The 20,636-nt window shown below is 45.1% G+C and overlaps 1 protein-coding gene across 1 annotated transcript in view; it reads right to left on the bottom strand.

Annotated features, from left to right (window-relative positions):
* Nucleotides 1–20,636, bottom strand: part of MKNK1 (MAPK interacting serine/threonine kinase 1) — a 41,235-nt gene that overhangs the window by 7,038 nt on the left and 13,561 nt on the right. Inside the window, 6 exon segments of the mRNA XM_035699108.2 lie at nt 2,973–3,028; nt 6,587–6,691; nt 9,248–9,321; nt 10,881–10,960; nt 14,099–14,196; nt 16,278–16,379. Of these exon segments, the coding sequence (XP_035555001.1) occupies nt 2,973–3,028; nt 6,587–6,691; nt 9,248–9,321; nt 10,881–10,960; nt 14,099–14,196; nt 16,278–16,379 (515 nt within the window).

The raw sequence follows: 20,636 nt of genomic DNA, 5'->3' as shown, positions 1-20,636 counted from the left end.
GTTGTGTATCCTGGGAAACCCCTCAGGCCTGAACCAACTGTGATGGCTGGTCACCCAAACTGGATGTTGCCCCTGAAACCACAGATAGCATGAGCCAACCAGGAGGACACTTCACGTGCATGCAGAACGGCACAGTGAGCCTCTCAAAAATGCGGGCTGTGGGCATCCCAGCTTAGCCACTGACCTTCAGAGGAAGCCAGCACAGTCTCTCAACTTCCCTTCCTCCCTCCCTTCCTTTCTTTCTTCTCCTCTCCCTTCCTCCTTCTTTTCTCTCTTGTACTCTTGTTTTCCCCCACTTAGCCTCTTTTTTTGTGATAAAATATGTATAACATAAAATAATCTGCTTCAGCCATTTTTAAATGTATAATACAGCAGCACTAATTATACTCACACTGTTCTGCAACCATCTCCAGTGTTAAGTTTCTAAAACTTTTCCATCATCCCAAACAAAACCATCAGTTATAAACTCCCCATTCCTCCCTTCTCTCTAGTAACATCCGATCTACTTTCCATCTGTATGAATTTGGCTACTTCAGGTATTTCATGTAAGTGGAATCACACGATACCTGTCTTTTTGTGTCTGGCTTATTCACTTAGCATACTGTTTCCAAGGTTTGTCCACAGTGTAGTGTGGATCGGAACTGAACAATATTCCATTGTACGGAGGGACCGCATTTTGTTTATCCATTTACCTGTTCATGGATACTTGGGTTGTTTCCAGCTTTTGGCTGTTGTGGCTAATGCTCCAATGAACACTAATGTTCAAGTTCAAGCCTCTGTGTTCAATTCTTTTGGATAAATACATAGGTGTGGAACTGCTGAGCAGTATGGCAACCCCGTGTTAAGCTTGGTGAGGAACTGCCACACTGCTTTCCACTGTGGCCGCGCCATTTTCTGTTCCCATCGGCAGTGTATGAGGGTTCCAATTTCTCTACAGCTTCATCAGCATTTGCTCTTCACTGTTTTTTCTTTTTTTTTTTTTTTTAATTCTAACCATCCTAGTAGCTGTGAGGTGGTGTCTAATGGTGGCTTTTTTTTTTTTTTTTTTAAGATTTTATTTATTTGAGAGTGAGTGAGAGCATGAGCCAGGACAAGGGCAGAGGGAGAGGGAGAAACAGGCTCCCCGCTGAGCAGGGAGCCAGATGTTGGGGGATGGGGGAAGGAGATGATCCCAGAACCTTGGGAGCAGAAGGCAGATGTTTAACTGGCTGAGCCACCCAGGTGCCCCTAATGGTGGTTTTGATCAACATTTCCCTAATGACCAAGGATGTTGAGCATCTTTTCATATAACTGGCCCTCTGTATACTTTCTGGGGAGAAATATTTATTCAAGACCTTTGCCCATTTTTAAAATTGGGTTGTCTTTTCAGTGTTGAGTTTTAGAATTTCTTTATAGTTTGGATATTAAATCCTTATCAGATACATGCTTTGCAAATATTTTCTCCCATTCTGTGGCTTATCTTTTAGTTTTCTGGATAATGCCTTTTGATGCTCAGTCGCTCTTAGTTTTAGTTTTTCAATCACAGAAAAGGAGCAACAATCCTGAGCCACTAAGATCAAATGAGAGGACAAAAGCCATGAAAGCATGTTGTACCCAGAGGCAACAGAATAGGTCAGAGCGCCTGTGGAGTTCTGGGGTCATACTATCTTCGTTTTAATCTATACTCTACTACTTACCAGCTGGGTGACATTGGGCAGGCTTCTTAATCTACCTGCACTTCAGTTTCATCATCCATACAGTGAGGATAATAATAGTACTGACCTCATAAGATTTTATAAGTATTTAATAAAATATAAGTGCCTGGCACAATGTAAGCACTCAAGAACTATTAACTATGATTATTAACAATCATAATGATAACAGTTACAAATTATAAAGTCTTATGCCAGACCCACTGACAGGAAGTCACAAGACCTTATTTGAGCTAATGTATTACTACTCCCCACAAAAGAGTTATAAGCAGCAGCTTACACTCAACACATTCACTCGCAGCCATTCCTATTTATGGGCTATCCCTTAATTCAGCCCAACAATATGTGTTCATACATACGCACCCATATACATACACACAGAGCCATGAATATGTGCCAGCAGAACCACCAGGGCCTCAATCCCTTCACAGAAACACAGAATTTGTCAGATCCTGACACACTTATAGCAGTGCAAATGCTCCCATTTGCTGACACACTTATAGCTAGTGCAAATGCTTCCATTTGCTAGTACAAGTCTAAAATAGGTTGCATCTGTTCAATACCACATATACATGTTTGCTTTTTAATGGGCACTTTTGGAAATACAAATGGAAGCAGAAACCCTTTTCAGGAGCTTGCTTCCTAATTATTACTTTAAGTGGTGGGCACTAGCTGGCATATATACCATAGCATAAACATCCTTTGCTTCACGGAAGATTTGCTTCACGGAAGATTCAGTTGTTGTTTATGACACACCCACCGCTCTAAAGACAGGTGCACTAGTCTAGAAAACATTTTGTGCAGGTCTTATGTATTCTACAAATTCTCAGGCTTAAGCCAATCACACTATTGATAAAGAGCAAAGATGAGACAGGGATTAACCCGATTTGGAATGCAGAAACATGGGGCGTCTGAGTGGCTCAGTTGGTTAAGTGTCTGCCTTCAGCCCAGGTCATTATCCTGGAGTCCCAGGGAGTCCTGGGATTCAGCTCCCCATCAGGCTCCCTGCTCAGTGGGAAGTTTGCTTCTCCCTCCATCCCTCACACTGCTCATGCTCTCTTTCTCTTGCTCTCTCTCTCTAGTAAATAAAATCTTAAAAAAAAAAAAAAGGAATGCAGAAACACTACACATTTGGTCTAACATTCTCATGTGTCCGTAATAATCAGTGCAGGTTGGTATCTGTGGCCGAGAAACTGCTAACGACCTAACTGAGAGTGGAGGTGGCTTCCCCACATCATGTAAACTTTGACACCGCCCCTTCCCCAAGTCAGCCCTATGTACCTTTTCTGGAGACTCACACAATATATTTTCTGGCTTCAGATCGCGGTGAGCGATGCCTGAAATGACGAAGAGCAAAGAAATGGTTAACATATGCACATAATTATCAAATATTCCACACACAATTAATTTTTTCCAAATGCTGTTGTTCACAGATTAATTCCCAATTATGGTACATTAAAAAATCAACGAGCTGCAGGAGGCAGAAGTAACCAGAGACAAACCAAAAGCACAGTTGATTCTGCAAGTTCTTTTGAACCCGAAGCTTTAGAAGTCTGGCAGGGATAAGAAGGGGGCTAAATGAATCCCAGCCAGCCTACCTCTCAGTACTGCAGTGACAACCAAGAATAAGAAGCCTAAAATGAAGCAGAGTCCTGCAAATGGCCAGGCTTGGAATAGCAATGCAGAAATAATTAGTGCCTTGTTTAAGAGCATCTCAGGGGGCTGAAGCTGCTCTATCTCATTTCTTCTGTGTGGCCAACTTATAAAAAAAAGATTCCATAGGTGGGACTCCCTGAATGTTCAGAGGACCAAGGGTTAGCTAACAAATCTTCCAAAGCTTGCCTGATCCCCTTCTCACCTGTTCTGCATGTCCAAGACAGTCCTGGCGGAAGCACAACAAAGACTGCTTTGATTCAAGGGGGCTGTTCTTAAGAGACACCTTCCCTGCATTTTGACTAGATCTCCTAAAGGAGCCAGCAGATAGCAGCTTACTCCATGAGTGGTTAAAAGCTGCTGACCTGGCTGACCTGGCCAACAAGGCACCGAGGCAGCAGTGGGGAAGGGGGAGGACCACCTTCTGAACACAGACAGAGACAGAAAACCAACTCATAGGGCCACGGTGGACACAGAAACTCCAACCGTCCTACCTCCTGCGGGATGTACGATGTATAGACAGAAGGGCTGGAAAGTGGAGCAAGAGCCAAACAGCTAATGTTCAGAGGATTCATGGAGTCATAGGGAAAAGCAGAATCTGCTTTTCCAAAACTCCCTTGATGACCAACTTCTCAGGCAGCCCTCCAATTCCCTGGTAGGAGGCAGAGGCCCAGCCCACCTGAGGTACTTCACCAGGGAGGGAAAACTTGAGCTCCAGCAGCTAAGTAACTTCATCAGTCACCTAATTGAATGAGAACCCAGAGCAACTCAGTCCAGGCTGTACAAATTGAGTCGGGCTACAGCTAGCTGCACTAAAAGTGAAAGATATTTTCCATTACACCAAGTGCTCCCACAGAAGGATCACAAGCCACACATGGAGACTTGCTCTCCAAATAGGTGCCTATGGCCCAGTCGTCCCGCAGCCTGAGAACTGAGCGCCATGCTGGAATAATGGGCCTGCCTCTGTGAGCACGCCAGCCATCGAGCTGCTCTGCTTCATTTCCCAGAGGTTAAGCTGCGGCGTGCCCAGTATTTAAAAGTGTGGAACTTGTTTCCGGGCTGACCCATTCCTGCCCAATTCATCTTCCCAGTGTGAAGTTATTTAGAAAACAGCCAAGTTCAGCCAGAAATTGTTTTTCATCCCAACTTCAAGTCACCTGGGCAACTGGCTGGCTAGATGTTAGCAAGCACTACAGAACTCCTAACACACACCAGCTCTGTTCCCTTTAGTGCCTTCTTCTAAAAATAAATAAATATATAAATATATAAAAAATAAAACTGCCTCTGCCCCGCCTCTAAGGTATGGGTCTTACAAAAAGTGTGACCCAGTTTTGCAATTTGCAGAGGCAGCTTGGGGAACAGTTGTAAATCTTTGTCAAGCAGGTGTTACCTACATGCATCCTGGCTTTCAGAAACAGAACCAGTGCTATTCATCATGCTGGGCCAAGTACAGACACCCGTTTTAGGAACTTTCATCACATGTGCAGGTCAGGCGCCAAACATGGGCACTGTCAGTGTGGAGACCTCCCTTCAGCCGCAGGAGGAAATGAGGTAAGACCAGTGAGGCTTAACTCCCTGCACACGTGCCCTCCTCCCAGTCTGCATTACACTGCTGGCACAAGGTAGGACATATGCCCAGCATGCCTACAAGTGTTCTTAGGCATTCACAACCTATGTGGCCAGCCAATATCCACCACAGTGAAGGGAGCAGAGCTAAGTCACCAATTATTCAATCTACCCCGACTCCTCATCCAGACAGAATCCTCTATTTACTTATTTATTTAAAAGACTTTATTTATTTGAGAGAGAGAGAGAGTGAGAGCAAGCACAAGTGGGTGGAGGAGCAGAGGGAGTAGCAGGCTCCCCACTGAGCCAGGAGCCTGATACGGGGCTCCATTCCCAGGCCCTGGGATCATGACCTGAGCCAAAAGCAGACGCTTAACCAACTAAGCCACCTAGATGCCCCAGAATACTTTATTTTAAGGTAATTAATATTAGGAATCAAAATGCTTTCTGTCAAGTGGGGGGGATTAGGATGGAGGAAAGAACAATATTGAAGAACTACTATGGGGCAGCCCTGGTGGCCCAGTGGTTTAGCGCCGCCTTCCGCCCAGGGCATGATCCTGGAGATCTGGGATCGAGTCCCACATCAGGCTCCATGCATGGAGCCTGTCTCTCTCTCATTCTGTGTCTCTAATAAATAAATAAAAAATCTTTAAAAATAACTATTATATTGAAAAACTACTATGTGCCAAGCACTAGGCCCCAATTATGTTATAGGTACACAATTCATACATAGGCTGTGTACAGGTTCCATAAGCGAGTGAGAACAGTGCCTAACGCTAACTATAGCAGTGGTGACTACTGCTGAGGATATAATTCTCTCTTCCCACCATGACTCTGCAGGTAGACATTATTACTGAGAGAGCATATAGCTCGTAAAAAGGTAACGCCAGAATTAGTTTTTCCATGGCACTGCTGTTAGGCATGTTTTAAAAATGTAATAGTCAAACACATTTATGGAAATACAAAAATACTTAATTTGTAAAAAGATTTAATTCACTATAAGAGTTCTTAAATAATCAGTTCTAGATAAGGGACTGTAAACTGAAGTGTAGTTTGAACAACAGCAACCCGCAATTTATCATCATAATGTTCAACAGATATCTCAAACTTAACCATCTTAAGAGAAAAATGCATTTTCTATTTATCGTGAACAGGACATAAAACTAGTTATAAACTACCATGCCGAGTTTGAAAAGAGAGATACAGGGGACATATTTCAAAAGGCTAGAAAGGGGGAGCCCAGGTGGCTCAGTTGGTTAAGTATCCGACTCTTGATATCAGCTCAGGTCTTGATCACAGGGTCCTGAGTTTAAAAAAAAAACTAGAAATAGTAACACCCAAATATTTACACTAGAATAGTATTATGATGCGGTTGTATCCTTCTGTCACAGGAAAAGGAGATCCTCCATACCCATACACTCATATATCTTATTCAACGTTAAGTTTACCTTTTCCTCCCTGTTCTTTCTCCTGTGTCCCTACGCTTAATAGTGCCACATCTGCCCACCATCCACATCGAAAGTCTAGTGCCATCCTGGCTTGCTCCCTCACCCTCATGGGTGGGGGTGCCAGCTGTACCAGCTCCTGGCCTAGTTCTCTGCCTGGCCTGCACCTCTCCCTCAGTCCCCAGAGACTGGCCGGTCCAACCCAATCACCGAGGCAAAGACTTGGTTCACCTTTGGTGTGCAGGAAGTCAAGGGCAGCGGCCACGTCCCGTACCACTCGGCTGGCTTCTCGCTCATTGAAGTGTTTCTGCTTCTGGATGTGGGCCAGGATGGAGCCTGGGGAACAGACAAGACACAGAAGTATGCCTTTTCGGGCCTTAGGAGTTTAACTTCTCAGAGGTCAAGTTGCCACAATTTTGGGGTGAGGATACAGCCTTATTCATCACTAAATGTCCAGCACCAAGTGTGGTACCTGGCACAGAGAAGGAGGTACCAGCGCAAAAATGGACTGAAGAGAATTGGGTTGCCATCTTCTGTACCTGCCCATGATGAGCACAGAAGGGAGAGACAACAACTATTTGCATGACCAAAAATATTAATGCCATTGGGGCAGATTTGGCTTCTGAAATAAGAAAGAACTAAAAGTGAATTCACATAAGGTTGGGGGACCTCTCCATAAGAACTTTTCCCCCTCTGCATTTGATATCAGATTCAAACAAGAGCACAAGCCTGCAAACAGAAATGCCCCAACCTTGCCAGTTATGTAAAGGTCTAGGAAGTCTAGTAAAAGGGGGAAAAGTGCTTTCCTTCTGAATTTCCTATTATTATTATTATTATTATTATTATTATTATTATTATTATTTTGTTGGCAATGGTTAACATTTAGTGGATAGTTACTGTGTGCCAAGCACTATGTAATAATAGTCTTCAGATAGACTGATTACCTTAGCCTCACCACAACTGTACAAAATGTACAAAATATGGCTATCCCCTTTTATAGATGGGGAACCTGAAGCCAAGAATGGCTAAGCAACTTGCTCAAGATGAAATACCAGTATGTGGAAGCATCAGGACTTAAGTCCAGTAAATGTGGCTGTAACACCTGTCCAGACTAGACTGTCCCTCAAATGGATATGTGGTCTAACTGCTGGGGTATGGGCTGCCCTGAGCCAACCGTAATCTCTTTACCTACTGCAGTGGGTCTGGCCTCAGTAGGGCTGCACTCTAAGCAATACATTTACAGATAACTCCTAGCATTTTATTTTACTTATTAAAGATTTTATTTATCTATTCAGGAGAGGCACACAGAGAGAGGCAGAGACATAGGCAGAGGGAGAAGCAGGCTCCCTGTGGGAAGCCTGATGTGGAACTCAACCCCAGGACCCTGGGATCATGACCTGAGCTGAATGCAGACATTCAATCACTGAGCCACCCAGCTGCCCATCTCCCAGCATTTTAAATGTAACATCTTGGTGTTGTTGGGCAGGGCAGGGGTGTGAACATATGGCACAGGCATGAGCACATGGCCTGGTTCCATGCAGTCTGTGCTCACTACTGGAAGCTAGTATTTCTGGGCTGGAGGAGCCAGCACTGCATGGTAGAAATGGCACAGAGGTGCCTGGGTGGCTCTGTCAGCTGAGTGTCCAACTCTTTGATTTCAGCTCAGGTCATGATCTTAGGGTTGTGAGATTGCTTGAGATTCTCTCCCTTTCCATAAGCCCCTTGTTCTCTCTCTAATAATAAATCATTTTAAAAACGGCATAGGTTTACTTACTGCTGGTTTTCGGCATGGGGAGGGGATGAAACATCTCTTACCTGCCAGATCAAACAATGAAAGGATCCCAGCATGCTAGGGAACATTCCCAGATAACTGGCTCCTGGCTAGGTCTCAGGTTTGCCCTACTGTAGTGAGTCTCTTGTTTCCAAATTTGTTAAATGGGCAAATGGAGAGTAATATACTACTGACTTCTAAGATAGCCTTTGGCATACTCAATTGTTTTAATAATATTAATAGGTGACATTTATTGGACCCTAACTGTCTATAGGGCACTATGCCAAGCATTTCACATGAAAGATCTCATTTAATCTTCAGGGCTATCGAAAGGTGGTGTCATTATCCCTATTTTATAGATGAGAACACTGTTTAGATAGGTTATGTGACTTGCCCAAGGTAACGCAGCCAGTAAGTGATGCAGCTACACTTAAATCCAGCTTTGTTGGCTTCTAAAGCATGCTCCTTTAGCCACCAAAACCCTGCCACGTGGCTCTCCACTCAGCTCCAGATATCCTCCCTAACCTGCACCCTGCAAATCTATCCTTAGGCTGGGTGAGTAATGGTGAGGGCAAGGGCTGCTCTATCCTCTTCTTTATGTCAGAAAAGCAAGCAAGTTTAATACACATTCCAGTGATTATGTGTGTGGGTGATAGCACTGGTGGTGACAGTCAAGAGTGGCATCTTTCCATCTGAAGGATACAGATTCTCAGGCCTCCTCTCTATCCTGGATCTATGTCCTAAGCCATGGGACCCTCCTTTCCCTGGTGAACCTTTCTGGACTTCACAATGTATGTAAGAGTTTCCACCCCATAATTAACTTAATAGTGAATAGGTCAAAACAATGGATTGATAAATTGATGACTAAAGGTACCTATATATGAGTCCTATTATAATGAGAAGGCATTTGTAGAATGTCCACACAGGTGACATTCTAGGCTCTGCAAAATGCTAATTATTATTCTTCCCTCCGGCCTCCCTTCTCCCAAATCAAGGGCAGTTTTAAGTCCTTCATCCTTTTTATTAGCTTGACTCATTTTAGAAGTCTCTGGGATTCATGATGGATGATCACCAGCCTGGGTCTTAATCAGAAATCCAAACACATACTCAACAGTAAGTACCTCCTTGCAATTTCTCAAAGACCAAGTAAAACCTTGTGTCATCTTCAAAGAACTCAATCAGCTCCAAAATGTTCCTTAAATAGGAAAAAATAGGAGGAAAGGGGAAAAAAGGGAAATGGTATTATATATTAAGGCCCACTTACAAATATACAATGAAAAAAATATACAATGCCCTGTAGCAGGGCAGAAATCAACCTGAAATCAGAATGCTTATTAAAGACCATGTTTGAGAAGTAGCCAATGGTGTTAGCAAGACTCAGGTCACCTTATCTTTCCATAATGTTCAGTCTCTGGTGTTTTCACCAAGTCTGTGCTGTCAAACCCCAACCCTAAAACCCACTAGGTAGAGTTATAAAAAAGTCCCGGTCACATTAAACTGAATAAAATCTGCAGCCGACTGGAAGCAATTGCGGGTAATAACACTGAATAGTAGGTGTGTGTCCTGGAGGCAAGCAGCAAATAATTACTTGCCCTCCCTCTTGCCCATAAATCACGGGGCAGTATTTACATTGCCTGGAGAAAATGGAAACATCTGTCAAATAGACTTGGGGCCTAACGTGGGCACCGCTAGACCCTAACTGCTAAGCGCTGCTTAATGAAACGGCCGCGTTCCCGGCCGCCGTAGCACTTGTGGCCTTCCCCGGTGAGCACTCCCTGTCTGCCTGAGCATTACGGAGCTCTGCCAACAAGGTCGTCTTGTAACTCAGGAGGGAAACTACCGGCCTGGATATCGGACGTGTTGGGGGCTTTTTTTCTTTTAAAGAACGAAATAAACCAAGTAGAGGCTCTAATGCTGAACTCAGAAGCTGCAGGGCTGAAAATAAAAATCTGTCCCTCGTAAAAAAATGCTGACCACTTTGGGAGACACCGGGCTTTTACTAGTGTGAAGGCATCCAAATAAGATGACTAAAATGGCCTGATTTGAAAGAAGATTGTAGAAGCAGCGCCTGGAGTTAAATCAACAGCAGCCCCCATCCTCCAAGCTTAATGACAAAGCCATCAATACCTGGCCGCTGGCTCCCCGCTGACCCTGCTGTGCAAGGAGAAGGGGGGGTGGGAAGCAGAGTCTTAGAGGTGACCCTGATTTAAAGCCACCATGGGAGAACCACTCATTTGGAGCTAGTGGTGAGCTGGCTGAGGCGGGGCTGGAAACCACCTGGGCCCAGCTGGCCAGCAGAGCGCTAGAGTGGGCTCCTGGAGCCTGAGCGGCAGCTGCACATACACTACTATGTTGGGTGTATGTTGGGACACAGTAAGGATTCGTACTAGCTCTCCTGTCCTCATCTAGTCCCAAAAGCTGGGCCCGCGTGTACCAGGTGACACTCCGTCAACCTCATTCCCATAGGCACTTGAAGGAAGGGACCCCATCTTCTCCCGGCCCTTCATTCGGATTGCTCACTCTTCCGACTTGCCTGGGTACTTCAGTACTTCAGCCTGAACAGAAGCAAAGGCTGCTGCCTCGTCTCCTCTTTCCATTCTCTCTCTTTAAACACGGAAAGTAGAAAAAATCCTCCACAGTTGTGGCCAAGTCATGACAGCTAAATGCTGGGGTCAGGAGGTGATGAGAAATGACCTTTTCTGCAGCTAAGCATCCCCACAAGAGAAGCAGCAAGTAACCCAAGACTGTACTCACTTGTTTCCTTGACACTGATAGAGCGTCTCCACTTCTCGAAATACCCTACTCCGACTGTGCCCTGCTTGTTTTTCGATGATCTGTGGGAAGAATAAAACCTGTCATACCCATCTGACCTTGAAACACCTCTCAGCAGGAGCCCTCTGGGAGAATCCAAGGCCCAATTCAGCCCACATCCAGTTACAAGGGCAAGCATGGAGTAGGCCTTGGTGACACAGGCACTGTGACCCTGCCAGCAACACAAGAGACCAACCCAAGGGCTTTCCAGGCTGGCCGGGCCTATTTTGACGCTGACAAGCAAACACTGTGGAAACCAATGGGGTTGTTGTCCCCAGCTGACTGTGGACTGTCCCCAGTGCCCCAGGGACACTGAGGCAGCCAGCAAGAAGATAAAAAGCTACCTCTACCCAGCTCCTACCTCAAGGGCATCTCTTCCTGTCTTAAGGGCAAGGTTTACAACCTCCACTGAAGGATCTTCCAGGGTTGGAGGAAGAGCAAGGGGGATGGAGGACACAGTGGAGAGGAACTAAAGCTCCAAGGCCCAGGTCAGACCCCATCTCTGCAGTTTTGCAGGGAACTTAGCCTTTGCAGGCAGTGCATTAAGCAACTCAGGTACAGTTTCAGTTATTTCTTATAATACAATCCCAAAAGACAGGAAGAGGTCAAACATTTTGTCCGCAGCTCTGATAAGTGGTGACAGGGTTGGCATTCAACCCCAGAGCTGCCTTGCTATCCTATCCCTGTGCCATATCCTATCTATGTGCCATCCAGCTTCTCTCACAGAACCTAGAGGCATTGTCTTTCCCACCTATACCTAGAGATGCTTGGCAAGTATGAACTGAAGGCCTGGGTGAGCCAAGAGATGAACAAGTGGTTAAAACAGGGACTGGCTAACTGAACATCTCCATAGACCCACCGAGTGCCCCAAACCATTCCAAGTAGAGCCTGGGGGCATGTCTTCAGCAGAGCTGGTTCTGCCTTAAGGTCCTACGTATGGAGTGGGCAGCACAGATGGTAACACCCTGCTCCTTCGTTTCCAGACCGCTGCGTAGAATACTTCAAACCTCTCCAGTGTGTTGCAGCACAAACACCCATGACCAGGTGTAATTGTCTATACAGTCCATGTCTGGTAGTAAACCATCATGGGCCCATGTTCTAGGCAGTCAGAGAGGTGCAATGCTGGGGCACAGAAGCTATTTAACTCGTTCATTTACCTAGCATTTCAGATTAAAGTCAGGAAGTACCTTCTAGCACGCAAGCTATTCAGCAATGGCATTATTTTCTCTGCAGAAGTAATAGGCTCCTGCTATCAGAGGTCATGGAGCAGAACATGGACAACTATTTGAGGAGTTATGGAAGAAATTCAGGACCAGATTATCCTGAAATTTCATTTCAACCCTGAGACTCTAGGATTCATCATTTGGATGGCTACAGGGAAGCCCTAATAAAATTAAATGTTGTGGGGCCATGCTGGGAGAAGTAGCCCATCTCTAGGGAGTTTCCAAAGGACAGGAGAGATAAGAGACGTGTGCCGAACTGCTCAAACCAAAGAATGACCAAGCCAGGGTTCAATGTTTGCACCAAAGATGCCCAGGGGCACAGAGGGCCAGGTTGTCCTTTTATGATCCAATCTTGAAGAAACAGGTCTGGATGGATGCATAAATGTCCCAAACTTTTGAAAATCAACTTATATTTGTGGTTTATTACCACACGTAATATATTCTTTAAAAAATTATTTGTAATTTATACTGATGTGTCCAAAAAGGAATTGAGGTAAGTGCTTTTGTTACCATATGAAGCCACACTCCAGCAAAAAGGAATGTGGCTTGGCAGAAGTGTTTTCCTTTATTAATCCACAGCTGGGACTATGGCCAGTTGGTTAAGAGAAGAAACACTTCTTTCAGGAGGCACTTTGGCTGGGTTTGCCTGTATGAGGCAGGGTTTAGACCTGGGGGTGCACGTGGATGATGTGAAATACATCTGAATTGCCCCCCTTGGATTTAATGAGACCTGGTTTCTAGATCAGTGGTTCCCAAACTTTGGTGGGTATAAGAATCACCTGGGGAACTTGGTGAACCTACAAAGACCCAGGCCCTATCCTCTACCAAGAAAACTGGGTCTCTGTGCTATTAGCTCTCCAGATGATTCTGATCCACACTAAATGTAAAACAGCCCTAAATGAGGGCTTCTCCAACCTCAGTGTCAGAACCACTTGGAGATCTGGCTAAAATCCTATTGCTGGGCCTACCCCTAGCTTTTGACTCAGCAGGTCTGGGATGGGGCCAGATAATTTGTATTTCTGACAAGTTTCCAGGCAGTGCTGATGCTCCCGCACTTTGAAAACCAGTGCTCCAGATCTATCCCTTCTTCCATGTGGAGCCAGCAGATGGAAGCACAGTGGGGTAGAGTGAGACACCCCAAGGCCATGCAGCAAGGAGCCACCCCTCCTGCCCCAAAGCTGAGTGCTCAGTCCTCTTTCTGATGATACTGCACATCACTTTATAGCACTGTGTGTTTGGTAGTGTTTCTAATTCTACCAGTGTTCCTTTTTATTTTCACCTTCATAGCCACTCTGTTTGAGACAGGAAGGCCAGGTACTGTTACCCTCATTTTAGAGATGTGGGAACTGAGGCTGAAGGAATTTCAGCGACTTGTCCAAAGTCAAGTAGCAGTTTGGTAAAACCGAGATTCAGGTAGGCCTTCTAACTTGATATTTGGCTGTCTATTCTCTGAAGTTTACTTCATTTTTCAGAATAATAAGAGGTAGCTTACTATCAGTGAGGCATTGTTCTAAGTACTGTACACATACTCTATCCCCACATCAAGACTTTTACAGAGAAGGAAACTGAAGGATAGAAGTGTTAAGTAATGGGGAGCCTGGGTGGGTGGCTCAGTCGCTTGAACTTTTGCCTTCGGCTCAGGTCATGATCCCAGGATGGAGCTCTGAGTCAGGGCTCCCTGCTCAGCAGGGGAGCCTGCTTCTCCCTCACCCCCTCCTCCCCTCTCTGCTTGTGCTCTCTCTCTCTCTCTCAAAAATAAATAAAAATCTTAAAAAAAAAAAGTGTTAATTAACACAGCAAGTAAGTACAGAAACCAAGAGTTGAATCCAGTGAGAACATCTTTGGAGTCCCCATTATTACTGAGCTGCCATACTGCAGAATATAAAATTTATCTGGCTTCGGACCAGCTAAAGTCTGGCACCCAGATGAGACACTCACTTTGACAGCATACTCTTTGCCATTCTGTAGGCTCACAGCACCTTGAACTTTGGCATAGGCTCCCTCTCCAAGCAGTTCAGAGGTCAGCTTGTACGTGTCTAGAGGTGAAATGGGTGAGAGGAAAAACAAGATAAGTCATGCCTTTGCAAGCTCAGATGGACAGAAGAGCTGCTGTCACTCAGCTTCCCTGGTGTGATAGCACGGGCACACAATGACAAGGAAGACCATCAACTCTTCCAGTCATCACAGGACTCAGTTTCTCAACAGCTAGACCACATTGAAAGCATCCTGTTCCTCATTTTAGAGATGAGGTCAGTGAATTTCAGTTCTGCCCAAGCTTCCTGAGCACCTGTTATGTACCAAACAATGTATTAAATTTATTAATAGGGACAGAGTGAGGAATAAAATATAGTCCCTGCCTTTTGAGGGTCACAGTCCAGTGGGGAAGACAGACATGTAGACAAGTGACCCCAGAATAAACCGGGCAGTAGTGAGCACTACCATAAAAGGACAAGACACAGGAAAAAAAATAGGGGGAAGGAAAGGTTAGATCTGTGTAGGGAAACCATGGGATCCTCACAGAAGGAGTATGATTTCAATGGACATCATTCATTCCTTTACTCATTTGTTAAGCACCTGCTCTATGCTCTAGTTCTGTGCTAGACCCTGGTGATACAAAGGGAAATAAAGCACTATTTTATTTTATTTAATAGAAGTCACTGGAGGTTTCTGAGAAGTTTCTGAAGTCACCCACAGGAAACAGGAGACAGAAGGAGGATGCAAACGGATGCTTCGAGGTTTTTAGGGTGCTGATTCAGAGCAGTTCTAACAGAGTATTAGGCCTGGGGTAAAAGAACATTTAGGTGACCTGCCCAAGCTCACAAATAGCGCAGACTCTTTGATTCCCTTCCAAAGGAAACCACAGCTCCATCATGGCCTTTGCCAAGCTGACCTCCTCCTCCCCTAAATTCCATTCTTCACCTTTTTTCCTCTTGAGGCAGCCCAGCATTTAAACCCACAGGGTGTGCAGAATACTTTCAAACCATGAAATTAGATTTTATCACTCTTAGCATGAGAGGCTTATAATTGTACAAGTCATCCTCGAATAACAGGATATAGTCTCATGTTCACTGTAAGAGCAAGACCTGTTGATCTGGAAACTATTCTAAAAACCTTGAGACTTTTGTCCATCCCTCCCTACACCCCTATACATATATATCTACTGTTTAAGTTAAAGACAAACAGACAAACCCTACACTTAGTACCATCCTGGATCCATCATGGTATGGTCTTGCAGCTATTTATAAGCATGCACACTGTTGTTTTTAAGTATTTTAAATGACATGCTTCACTCACAATGGATACTTTGGATTAGCCTTTCATGCATGTCAGGATAGCCTGGTGGGTGGAAGTCCAATATTCATGATTCATAAAGGGCTTGTTATTGGAACCGCTCTACAAAACAATCAATTCACTAGTGTACCTACAACACTGGAAAGAGGGACCATGAGGGGAAGGTATTTCAGGTCTCACAGTGAAAGAAACACAATGGATGAGGGGGGCATATCATTCCTGGAGGAGCTACTGATCCTTTTAGGCCCTTGCAGAAGTGTTCGATGATTCACTTCATCATCACATACTCAGTGATGACAGGACCAGCACTGAGCCTGTGCCTCACACAGTGTTCAGAATCTTTGACGATCCAACATCATGTCCCCTGAACACAGCATGAACTCTTAAAATCGACTCAAACTCATACAGCACAAGTAGCTGTGATGTCTAGGAGTCAAATCCTCTGTTTATAGAAGATTTAACTTTCATTTGGAGTTGTGGCCCTTGGTGTTCTCTCATCCTCTTACATGGCTGTTCTACCTCTCAGCAGTGACTCCAGGAATGGCGGGGGAAAAGATTGCATCAGAAAAGGGCTAAAATGCACCAACCAATCTCTCTCCATACACAAGTCTGACAGATTGGTCTTTCTATCCTACAGTGAACGCTGAAACTATTCAGAGCGCACCATCCAAGAGCTCTCTCATCCCATCATTCATCCCTGTCACACAGATAAGGACGAGCTGACTCTCAGATGACGCATGCTCTGATCTAGACCTATGGGCTACCAAGATGCTCCTCTCATGCCCGGGGAGCTACAGGCCCAGATCTGAGAAGTCGTGTGACCAACCTTCAAACTTCCCTGGTAAGGAGTCAGTGGCCCGGGCCTTCCGCTTCTTCTTTTTCCTCTTGTCACCCTCTGCAATGGGAAGGGGTTCACTGCTCCCCATCTCTGGGGGAAAAGAGATGTAAGGGAAATATCACTATACTGATCAAGCCATAAGTTCACCCAGAAGGGAAAAAAAGGGGAGGGGAGGGGGGACCCAGGAGCTTTACACTGATGGTTTTTAAATATCTATGAGGACTATTGATTTGTTTGACCCAGGAGGCAAAACTAAAGGCAAAGCCATTATTGGAGATCATTAACTGTGGAAAGGAACTCAGATAGACAGGCTAGATTAAAAGAGGATAGCAGAGCCTGCTCTAACCAAGCTCATTAGCACATGGATTCAGATCTGCCACTAGTCAAACTGCAGTTTGCAATAAAAACAATGAATCCATAAGCAGCATCCCACTTGTGACGTCCTCCTGCCCCAGCACCAGAAAGGCAGGATCCAGGGAGCTACAAGGGTGTGGCTTGGGAGGGGCCCATGCAAATGAAATCATAGGCTCAGTGACACCCAGTGGATGTGCACAGGGATCCATAGGCCTCAGTGGAGTTGCCCCTGGAGGTACAATAGGACAGAGAGCGGCTCTGAGGATTGCCTAAATTACTTTATGTTTAGGAGCACAGACCGGAGTACCTGTGGGACCCCAAGGATACTCTCCCCTACTCCTCAGCTCCTAATTTGAGAGGATGTGGTCAGGTCTGTTTAGAAGTCTGAAAAGTCTGCAGTTGATGAGTCTACACCAGGCTGCTGGGTGAGGTCATTCATTGCAAAAATATTATTATCTCTCACTGGCCAGCAGGTTAAAGGGAGGCTCCCCATGTTAAAGGGAGCATTTGTGAGGCAGACATTTCAACACTGGCCACACCAGGCAGGAAAGGGTAGGGATGGAAAGAATAAGTAGGAGGCTGAGAGGGGGGAAGAGAAAGGAGGAACAGGGAACCAGGGCCCAATCATGGCACTGTTTCTAAGACACTCTATCTAGTAAGGGCCTTCCCCTGTTAAAGATAAATTACTTATAGAACATGTCATGCCCCTGATCCAGAGTGGAGCCTTAATACTCTTTGCCTGCAGTTAGAAATAATAAGATTTCTCTGAAGTCTCTGGGTCTAAATCCCCACCAGGGTGATTAAACCTTTACATCCTTCTAAAATAGAGGCACTTGGGTGCTGGTGGGGCATTCAGTGTAAGAGACTTTTAGACCAACCTTCAATAAACACAGGCTCTGGCTTGTTGGATTTTTTTTTTTTTTTCTAAGAGATTTTGTAATGGAAGTTGGCTCTTTGCCCATTGGGGGGAAAGGCCCACTTTCTTCTCAGAGGACCCTGGCTGAATACGGTCAGAGAAATGGCAAGTCTGCTGGAGAAGATTGATTAGGGCCAATGCACATCTATACATCGTTCTCAGAAACGAGTACACAACAGCCATCAGGAGAAAGCACACATGACAATGGTACATTCAACCATAATCCGGAAAGCATGGTTAGGCAGCCAAGTGTCTGAAAGCTCAGTATAGGTGCATTCTTCCTCCCATTTTTGGATCTGATGCCAGCAGGTTTTCAATTATACTTTAGAGAACAGATAAACACATGGACAAAAAGAATCCACAGAGGATCTCAAAATACTACTCTGGCCAACAGTATAAGCACAAGATCTATCTGGGGATTGCAACACACTATGAATTCAGAGGATCCAACTTAAATATTAGCACCCAATATCCATCCTCACTGTGCTAAGTTAAAGGGAAAAAGCTGCCCAACACGGTAAGAAATTCTACAGAAATGAAACCCTGGGGGCTGTTCCGGAGCACAGGGAGGGGCACTGGCCATTGCGGCAAGCGGGCTGAGGAGGAGGGGCCGTTGTCCCTCTCGCCCTGCCCTTGCGTGCAGTCCAGTGCCAGTCCATCTGTTTTCTTATCAGTGCTGTGAGGTAAATGCAGAGTGGACTGATTCTGGATTTGCTTCTCTTTCTCCTTCCTCTGCCTGTACTTGGATGGAAGGCCTAAGGACAAGCAAAATAGCCAAAAGGCAGGCAATGCAGAGGAGCAGCAAAAGAGCTAGCAGCATTATAATTCACAGAGGATGCTCAGACATACTTACGACTCTGGCTAGAAAACCCTGTTAGTGGCAATTTATACTTGGCTTTTACCACAGCAGGGCTGAGGGAGCCTCTTGTGGAAGAATCATACCTCTGAGCACTGCCGCATACTCAATATTAGATTTTATGGCTTCACACACAAAAAGACAGAGTACCTGGTCTATTCTGCATGGATTTCAATGGAAGAGGGTACGCCAGAAGGGACAAATGGTTAAGACTTTCCTTGGAAACAGAACTTGTTGAAGGAGAGTTGTTTTTGAAACTAGAAAGAAAAAAATGTAGGAAGGCAGTGAAATGAAAGAAAAAAAAAAAAACCCAACAACACGCTTAGCTTCCCTGTTTACATTGTGGGGGAAGGGAGGGAGAGGTGTCATCATCCTACTGAGGGGTTGACAGGTTCCCCATCTGAAGCCTGTCCATAATCTCTATTCTATCACAGAAAGTCCACTGGCAGGGTCTGTGGGACCTTAATTCATTAAGCATGCAAACATTTGATGAAAGCTTCCTTGGGGCGTAAGGCTCCACAATCACACTGGTCCTTGGCTCACTTCCTTCCCTTGGCCCGAGACTTATTCTCAGCCACTAAAACCCAACTCAAAAGTCTCTGCTCCCCCCACCCCCAAAGTCTCCACCCCCTTTGAATGAGTTCAGTTTGTACCAACACTTTGGAAATCAGTTAGGTACTAGGCAAATAGATGGCTTTACTGCACAGAACTAATGGTGCTCCTCCTCTGCTCCCAAACACCCTGCTAGAAGTTCTATTAGAGAACTGATGGGCTTTGGCCATGAGGTCCCATTCTTCAATGTTCCTAAAGGCCAGGACTGTTGCCTGTTCATTCCTGCCTCTCCTAAAAGCCATGCACAGTGTCAGATACACACCAACCATCAGAAAACTTGCACTGAAATGAAATGATATGAAATGATGCACATACTTAGTGTTAGGTGCAGTGCAAGTCACCCAGGCCCTTTAAGTAACAAGTGCACTAGATTTCTCTGTACAGAATCTCAATAGTTAGTGAGGAAAAAATGTTTCAGGAATACTAGTGCTTTGAAGATGTTATTTTTATGATATTGAAAAACAACAAACACTATTTTAATTTTTTTTAATGATATTTTTTTAAAAGGAAAAACTTTGGGGCACCTGGGTGGCTCAGTGGTTGAGCATCTGCCTTTGGCTTGTCATGATCCTGGGGTTCTGGGGTCGAGTCCTGTGTCAGGCTCCCTGCATGGAGCCTGCTTCTCCCTCTGCCTGTGTCTCTACCTCTCTCTCTGTGTCTCTCAAGAATAAATAAGTAAAATCTTAAAAAAAAAGAAAAAAAAAAAGAAAAACTTCGTAAAAACCAAAATTATGTAATGAGCATTTGAGCCTGTAAGATACTAGTTTAAATCCTGGCTCCCCACCACCTGTGTCTACTGTCTGTGATAGCTTCTCTTAAGTATCAGTTTCTTCATATACCGCAAGAGGTCAGAGTAAGGCCTGGACTCCCTACACCACTAAGCTGTGGTGAGGGTCAAAGAAGACATGGTGTGAAAGTACCACTAACTTACTCACTCAACAAATACTGTATTTATTGGGCACCTACCGACTGTCCTGTGCTAGACAGTGAGAATAGAAGACATAGTCTCTGCCTTTAGGAGTTTTTTCTTAAAAGATTTTATTTATTTATTCATGAGAGACACACAGAGAGAAGCAGAGACATAGGTAGAGGGAGAAGCAGGCTCCCCGAGGGGAGCCCGATATGGGACTCAATCCCCAGACCCGGGATCATGCCCTGAGCTGAAGGCAGATGCTCAACCGCTGAGCTACCCAAGTATCCCTGCTCTTAGGAATTTAAATCCACTGACATATAAAACAACTTCAATAGAGTGGGACAAGTGCCATATGATAGGGAAGTACCAGGTGCCATGGAGTGAAAGTAGATATCAAACCCAGTTTGGTAATGAGAGGAAGGGACAGCTAAGCTGACATCTGAAGGATGAGTGGGAACTGGCCAGGGTGGGGCCTGGGGAGAGAGACAGAGACAGAGCATGTGCTAAGCCTAAAGAGAGGCAGCCTGGCCGGTCAGTGTGAATCAGAGAGAACTCCCAGAGCAGCTGAGGAGGGGCTGAGGCATCTCAACTGGTAGGACAGATATTCCCAACAGGCAAGTCTTCTTCATCTGCTGGCCTCCCCACAGGGGACCCTAAGGCCCATACCTCTGAAAGAACTGTCATTTCTCATTATAT

Source organism: Canis lupus, chromosome 15 (assembly GCF_003254725.2).
Source record: "Canis lupus dingo isolate Sandy chromosome 15, ASM325472v2, whole genome shotgun sequence".
Lineage (NCBI taxonomy): Eukaryota > Metazoa > Chordata > Mammalia > Carnivora > Canidae > Canis > Canis lupus.
This window is presented reverse-complemented; position numbering and strand designations above follow the sequence as displayed.